Source organism: Oncorhynchus kisutch, linkage group LG20, assembly GCF_002021735.2.
Source record: "Oncorhynchus kisutch isolate 150728-3 linkage group LG20, Okis_V2, whole genome shotgun sequence".
Classification (NCBI taxonomy): Eukaryota; Metazoa; Chordata; class Actinopteri; order Salmoniformes; family Salmonidae; genus Oncorhynchus; species Oncorhynchus kisutch.
The window spans coordinates 48,593,609-48,602,018 of NC_034193.2; the positions used below are offsets into that span (position 1 = coordinate 48,593,609).

General features: G+C 42.9%; 1 protein-coding gene across 1 annotated transcript; it reads left to right on the forward strand.

The window, feature by feature from the left end:
* The first annotated feature begins 914 nt into the window (after positions 1–914).
* Positions 915–8,164, forward strand: as3mt (arsenite methyltransferase). The gene is made up of 11 exons (XM_020475923.2): positions 915–1,030; positions 1,352–1,403; positions 2,171–2,298; positions 2,553–2,703; positions 4,357–4,493; positions 4,607–4,676; positions 4,977–5,058; positions 5,191–5,322; positions 5,513–5,652; positions 5,886–6,008; positions 7,900–8,164. Exons 1-11 carry the CDS (start codon positions 1,005–1,007, stop codon positions 8,002–8,004), a joined length of 1,146 nt encoding a protein of 381 aa, XP_020331512.1. The 5' UTR covers positions 915–1,004; the 3' UTR covers positions 8,005–8,164.
* The last annotated feature ends 246 nt before the right edge of the window (positions 8,165–8,410 follow it).

Below are 8,410 nucleotides of genomic sequence, written 5' to 3' on the forward strand. Positions count from 1 at the left end.
GCAGGGCCCTCTTCCTCATCACTGGAATGTAACAACAACCTCAGCAGGGCCATCTTCCTCATCACTGGATTGTAACAACAACCTCAGCAGGGCCCTCTTCCTCATCACTGGATTGTAACAACAACCTCAGCAGGGCCCTCTTCCTCATCACTGGATTGTTCCACATCGGTTGTCTCTTGGTCTGGATCATATTCTGTGTTGTCTTCAACTTCTGACACTTCCTCCTCCTAATGCATCTTCACTGTCAGTTTCCTTGCCTCTCTCCTTCCTCACCAAAGATATGATCAAGAGCCTCACATACAGTACATCGTTTGGTCATTGTGCTGCTACAGAATGAATTGTGATCAAGACCTCAAAAAAGCTTTATATGCCAGAGCTGAGAGAAAGGTTCTATATATTATTGAAACAATGTAGTGATTGTTTGTGAGAATATCAACATGTGTAGCATGGGGGAAAGATTCTATTGGGGAAAGGTTCTTGTGGGGGTTGCCATGGAAGCCAAGAAGGGGAGTGAGGTGTGTGCATGCTCAAACACACATACATGTGGGGGTCTGGGAGAGGAAGTGTGTCCCTCTGAATGGGCATGTGCCTGAACTCAATTTTATACACTAATTGTAGTCTCACCCATTTATTTCTAATGACTGGTCATTTTTGACCGGGAACACCAAAAAGCTAAATAAAACACCCAAAATGTAATGAAAATCATCTAAATGTATTTTGTGTGTTCAAATGCCCCGTGTGGACAAAGTCATGGAATCTTATGACAATTAGATTACATGAACTACATTTCTCGAGAGAGAGAGAGATGAGAGAGAGAGAGCGAGCTTGTAAATCGGTCCAATTAGACCAGAACACAACAGGAGTGTTATACCAGTTATAAAATTGTATTTTGAAAGAGACTTTTAATTTGAAGGATAGGGGGCGGTACAGAGAACCAGGAAGTTCTCCTGAAATTCCCATGTTTATTTATTAGACTTGTAATAATTAGGGTCATTCTGACCACAATGGCTGAATGCAAGAAAGAACACGGGTAAGCTTCCACGAGTGTCAGTTTTTCAAGTTGTTGGCCATGCGCCTCGCAGGTAAATTTTTAAAATTATAATTGTTGTCACACAATCCAGCCAGCATATGCTACAATTTTTAAGATTGTGCAAAGTGAAAGACCAAACTGTTTCCCACGACTCGTTACAATTGCGACATCGTTACAATGGCCTATCGGGACAATATACTTGCAGGTTACTGTAACAAGGTCTTGTTTGACATGTTTGTCTTGACCATGTTTTTTTCTCTTGTGAAAATGTCTGTCCGCTAATTTAACTATAGCTAAATGGCATGTCTTACATTTCAATAGGGAATGTGGGAACGGCTGTTTCGTGGATTCAGTGATTCATGTGGATGTCAAGGTATGACAAATTTCAAGTATAATTTTGTTAGTACATTTTACATATATTTGTAGCCCATTGCTGACCAGTAGAGTAGGTTTATACACTGAGTGTACAACACATTAGGCTCACCTGCTCTTTCCATGACATAGACTGACCAAGTGAATCCAGGTGAAAGCTATGATCCCTTATTGATGTCACTTGTTAAATCCACTTCAATCAGTGTAGATGAAGGGAAGGAGACAAGTTAGAGAAGGATTTTTAAGCCTTAATACAATTGAGACATGGATTGTGGATGTGTGCCATTCAGAGGGTGTTTGTTTGAACGGGGTATGGTAGTAGGTGTCAGGCGCACTGGTTTGAGTGTCAAAAACTGCACCGCTGCTGGGTTTTTCACGCTCAACAGTTTTCCGTGTGCATCAAGAATTGTCCACCACCCAAAGGACATCCAGCCAACTAGACACAACTGTGGGAAGAATTGGAGTCAACATGGGCCAGCGTCCCTGTGGAACACTTTCAACACCTTGTAGAACCATGCTCTGATGAATTGAGGCTGTTTTGAGGGCAAAAGGGGGTGCAACGCAATATTAGGAAGGTGTTCCTAATGTGTTGTACATTCATCAGTGTGTCTAGGCAGTATGTTTATGGCTACTGGTAGCCTAGTTGAAATAATGAAGTTGAACATGAACCTGGAATTGATCATCATGGAATGAGATGCAGCCAAGTAACAATGTGTAAGACTTTCATCATGAATCTCGATACAGTCAGTATTTTTAACCTTCCCTCAGGACTACTATGGGAAGACCCTGAAGACAAGGTCTGACCTGAAGAGTAATGCCTGCTTAGCCCCGGCTCAGCCCATCCCAGCCTTCGTCCTCAAGGCTCTGAAGAAGATCCACCCTGAAGTCACATCCAAGTGGGTTCACTGTTGTAACATTGTACTTACAATGTAATCACATTTTGATAACATCAGTGGTATCATAAGTCATTTTCACACATAATTGCATGTCTGTTTGTCTTTCCGTCTCTGTCGGTCTGTCTGCCTGCTTGCCTGTAGATTATTAAGGATACGATTGTTGTGAATAAGACTGTTGGAATCATCCATAAGTAACTGTTACACTTGATTCAATACACTCACCCTGTAGCCCTTGACCTGCTGCTTTCTGTCAGGTACTATGGGTGTGGTCTGGTGGTCCCAGAGTGTCTGGAGGGCTGCAAGCTGCTGGACCTGGGCAGTGGCAGTGGGAGAGACTGCTACATGCTCAGCCAACTGGTCGGGGAGAAGGGCCACGTCACAGGCATCGACATGACTGAGGACCAGGTACACCACAGTGTAGTGTGGTGGTGACACCATGTTTTTAATCTCGTAAGGGGCCATCGCTGAACACCACACTTTGTGGTGCTTGTTTACAGAGCCTTGCAAAAGTTCATCCCCTTTGGCATTTTTCTTATTTTGTTGCATTACAATCTGTAATTTAAATAGATTTTTATTTGGATTCATGTAATGAACATGCACAACATAGTCCAAATAGGTGAAGTGAAATTTTAAAAACAACTTGTGTGCAATCTAAGTGTGAGATCATGTGACAGATCATTTGAGTGTATATATATACATACACCTGTCCTAAAAGCCCTCAGTCTCCAACACCACTAAGCAAGGGGAACCACCAAGCAAGCGGCACCATGAAGACCAAGGAGCTCTCCGAACAGGTCAGGGTCAAAGTTGTGGAGAAGTACAGATCAGGGTTGGATTATAAAAAAAATATATGAAACTTTGAACATCCCACAGAGCACCATTAAATCCATTATTAAAAAATGGAAAGAATGTGGCACCACAACAATCCTGCCAGAAGAGGGCCGCCCACCAAAACTCACAGACCAGGCAAGGAGGTTATTAATCAGAGAGGCAACAAAGAGACCAAAAATAACCATGAAGGAGCTGCAAAGCTCCACAGCGGAGATTGGAGTATCTGTCCATAGGACCACTTTAAGCAACACACTCCACAGAGCTGGGCTTTGCGGAACAGTGGCCAGAAAAAAGCCATTGCTTAAAGAAAAAAATAAGCAAACACATTTGGTGTTCACCAAAAGGCAGTTGGGAGACTCCCCAAATATATAGAAGGTACTTTGGTCAGATGAGACTAAAATTGAGCTTTTTGGCCATCAAGGAAAACGCTATGTCTGGTGCAAACCCAACACCTCTCATCACCCCGAGAACATCTGGGTGATCGGGGTTTTTCATCGGCAGGGACTGGGAAACTGGTCAGAATTGAACGAATGATTGATGGTGCTAAATACAGGGAAATTCTTGAGGGAAACTTGTTTCAGTCTTCCAGAGATTTGAGACTGGGACTGAGGTTTACCTTCCAGCAGGACAATGACCCTAAGCATACTGCTAAAGCAACACTCGAATGGTTTAAGTGGAAACATTGAAATGTCTTGGAATGGCCTAGTCAAAGACCAGACCTTAATCCAATTGAGAATCTGTGGTATGACTTAAAGACTGCTGTACACCAGCGGAACCCATCCAAGTTGAAGGAGCTGGAGCAGTTTTTCCTTGAAGAATGGGCAAACATCCCAGTGGCTAGATGTGCCAAGCTAATAGAGACATATCCCAAGAGACGTGCAGCTGTAATTGCTGCACAATGTGGCTTTAAAATGAATTGACTGAGGGGAGTGGGTGAATAGTTATGCTATAATATAATAGCTCAAGTCTTCTTTTTCTTTTTTTTTGTCTTGTCTTGTTTGTTTCATCTTCAAAGTGGCATGTTGTGTAAATCAAATGATACAACCCCCCAAAAAATGTATTTTAATTCCAGGTTGTAAGGCAACAAAATAGGAAAAATGCCAAGTGGGGTGACTACTTTGGCAAGCCACTGTATGTATGTGCAAGCCAAATTCCCCCTTTTGTCTGTTCTTGTTTTGGAGTGTTGTTTCGGTCCTGGGAACACATACGTTTTTCTTTCTTTTATAGCTTGAGGTCGCCAGAAAGTACGTGGATCACCACACGCAGGAGTTTGGATACGAGAAGCCCAACGTGGACTTTGTTCAGGGATACATCGAAGCTCTAAAGGAGGCTGGACTCCAGGAGAACTCCTTCGATATCATCATGTAAGATGCCATGGTTGGTTGGTTGTTTGTTTACCCTTGAGAGATTACAGTAATATCATAGTGATTAGTGTACGGTGAAGGTTCATTATTTTCCCCTTTTTGTTGTGCGACAGATCCAACTGTGTGGTGAATTTGTCCCCAGACAAGAGAAAAGTATTGAGTGATGCTTACCGCGTGCTGAAGGTACACTGTGCTATAATGTATCATGTAGAAATCAGCTAATTTACAACCAACAAAACTTCAATGAACCTTTTCAAGCTTGTAAGGAAGGTTCATGTCATGTTCCAGTCCTGAGAAGTAAAATGCTGTTACTGTACTTAAACGTGTCGGTGAAAAGTCATTTAAGAAAGAGAATCCTTACTTGGTGACATTGAAAAGCAGAAGACACATTTCAGTTGACTGCATCGTTGTACAACTGACTAGGTATCCTTCTTTCACGTCTTCTAAGCCTAAAGATGTTTTGCTACTTTCTCTGGTTGTCAGGATGGAGGAGAGCTGTACTTCAGTGATGTCTATAGTAGCCGTAAGCTCTCCGATGAGATCAAGAATCACAAAGTCCTGTGGGGTGTGTGTCTACCAACCAGCTTCTGTATTACATTTCACACGGCTTTAGACTGTTTCTAGCTGCTATTTACATGTGTATTACCGGCAACCGTTAATAACCTCGGTGATCTGTAGATGTTAATGCTGTCGTTAGGGGAGTGTTTAGGCGGAGCGCTTTGGTGGGGGGACCTAGTGCGATTGGCTCAGGAGGTGGGATTCAGCCCCCCGCGATTGGTCACAGCCAATGTCATCACCGTGGACAACATGGAACTGGAGGCCATTCTAGGTGAGACGTGTTTGACTCGTCTTAAACATGAGACGGTGACACTTTTTTCCATCAGCTCTTTAACCATATAAGTTACCATATAGAGGTTCCGTTGTTATAACATACTGGGGTCTATAGCGATATGATGATGATACATGGGACATTTTAAGCTCGACTCTTCAAAACGTTGATATTTCCTCTGGAACTACAGGCGACTACCAGTTTGTCTCTGCCACCTACCGTCTCTTCAAGGTCCCCAAAATCTCTAACAAAGCCTCTCTGGTCATATACAATGGCAACATCACTGGTTTTGGGGAGAGTCTGGAGTTTGACGCTCAGTACACATTCAAGGTTTGTACAAGATACTGTTTAGTGTATTTTCTGCCAAATGGAGTTTGGCTTTGCTCCTCTCCAATATGAGTATGTTTGTGTTGAATGGGGAAGTTGAAAGCAGAGCAGAAAATACATTTCCGATGTAACAGTTTGGCAAATAAAGTTATATTGGATCATATTGATCCTAGATCTGTGCCCGGTGTGTTTTACACACATTGAGTAATATTTGTGTTTGTGTGTGTCTCCGCCAGGTGGATGAGGTAGTGGAGGTGGATGGAGAGGTGGCCAGCATCCTCAGCCACTCCAGGTTTGCTGAGGAGTTCACTTTCCAACCGCCTGGGGTACCTGCTGGATGTGGTGTAAAGAAACCCAAGGTTTGTGCCAATACCAGGACAATTGCACCTAATGTGTCATAATACTCTGAGTTTTAGATGTGGTTGCAGGGTGTGTGTATAAATGTCATGATGTGTGTATAAAGTTCATGACACATCCACTGACACCTTCCCACTGTGAATTCCAAATTGACCCCTAGCCCCTACCCACGCACCAAGGTCAAGCAGATGTGCTGCAGTCACAACTAGGCTGTGTTAAAGTCCTGCTGGGAACCTTTAACCAGGAAGGAATGCATGTCCTCCCGTCAGCCAATGGAATGTCTCAATATCTTCTTATCATGGTCCCTCATGGTCACTGAAACCACACACACATTAGCGCAAGCACAAAACACACACACACACACACACACACACACACACACACACACACACTGAGGACTATATTTGGTTTGATTATGTTTCCTACAGTGAGTCTTTTCATACTCCCTACACATTCTTCAGGCTGTGGGTGTTCAGTTTAGCCTTGATCCTAAGGAGGCTGAGGCTGGTTGAGGTCTCATCCAGGTTCTAGTCTCGTGACAAGTTTTACAATGCTTCATACACAGTATTATAACCACATCATAATGCATTACACCTGTTGTCTCAGTAAAGGGTTACTAGTAGCTTTGGAACACTTCATCGGTAGTCTGTGTGTTGGTTGAACTCCCTGAGTTCTACATCGTTCTGGTGGTTGGCGAAGGAAAATAACCATTCCACGTTGTAGCCGGCTTCACCTACAACAACAAAAGTTTCCTGTCAACAACAGCATATGTATAATCTCCAGGAACTCTACTTACCAGACATAAAGTGAAATGTGTCCCTCGCTATCAAATAAACATCTGAATACAACTTTTGTCCAAACCGCATCATATTCCTGCTGTGTGAACAGTGGTAGATTTCGTGGGAGGAAGTCTTGTGTGAAGGGAGGGGTTAAACTTGGAAGGAATAGGGTGCGGTTCGGGTAAAAGTTGGATTCTGATGTTTATTTGATAGCGAGGGACACATTTCACTTTATGTCTGGTAAGTAGAGTTCCTGGAGATTATACATATGCTTTTGTTGTCAGGAAGTTTTTTGGGGTGTGGCTGGCTATATTGTGGAATGGTTACTTTCTGTCGCCAACCTCCCAGAACGAGGCACAACACAGGGAGTCCAACCAACACACAGACTACCGATGTTGTGTCCCGAAGCTACTGGTAACCTTTTACTGAGAGACAATAGGCGTTGTGTCCCAAAGCTAGTTACCAGGTACTTTATTTAGTTCGCTCCTAACTGTAGTTTAGATTATTATCTCTACCTTTTAGACTCTCTGTTGCAAGTGAACTCAAAGGGCAAACAGATCTGGGTCCGTATCCACAAAGCATCTCAGTGTAGTAGTGCTGCTCTAGGATCTGTCCATATAATCTTATCTTATAATGACCTAAAAGGCTAAAACTGATCCTAGATCAGCATTCCTCCTCTGAGATGCTTTGTGGATACGGGCCCAGGTCATGATCTCATGCCGTAATAAACTGTATGGAAGGTATATACAGCTTGTACAAGCTACAGCTTCAGGCATACTGTGAAAAGGTCAACTAATGGCAGATAACAAAACGTATTGCATAGTCACAAATACCCGTCCAGAGTCGCCTACAGCTGTTTCATAAAATGACTCGACGTGGAGTTTGATATGTAATGTGATTCATATTATTTAAATGGTATTTCTCTATAATTCCCTTCAAATACATTGTTGAATTGACTGGAGATTCTATGGAATGGACCCTGACCTTGTAAGATAGGGGAGTTTATTATCATATAAGGTTATTACATAATGCACTACCATGACGTTGTGTAAATATGGCACGCGGTGTTTCTCAGTGATTTCCCAGGGAAACCCTGTGCTGTGTGTCATTGCAGGTGGGCACGGTGAATCCCTTTGAACTGGTGCTGCAGCTGGGGAGTGCAACTGTCTCTTCTGCCACAGGGGGGTGCTGTGGCGCAGAGTCATCCTGTTGCAAGTGATACGAGAGAGACACAGAGAATGATTATACTCTGTATGAATGAACAATAATTGTAATTCATGTCAAACTATGGATCTTTGTCAAGCCTTAAGTTAGGCTCATGTATTAATTGTATAACTGTGTGGATATATTGTCATAATACACACATTTCCAGCAATGAAGAAGTGGTCAGTGTCTCTCTAATGAAGTAGGCCTTAGATTTCAAGATGGGTGTGTGGGAGAGAAAAGCAAAAAATATATCCACCTCAGTGGAGGCTGGTGTGAGGAGCTAATGTAGGATGTGCTCATTCTAATGGCAGCAATGGAATAAATGGAACGGTATCAAACATCTTAAATATGGAAACCACGCTCGACTCTGTTCCATTAATGCCATTACAATGAGCCCGTTCTCCTATATCTCCTTCCAC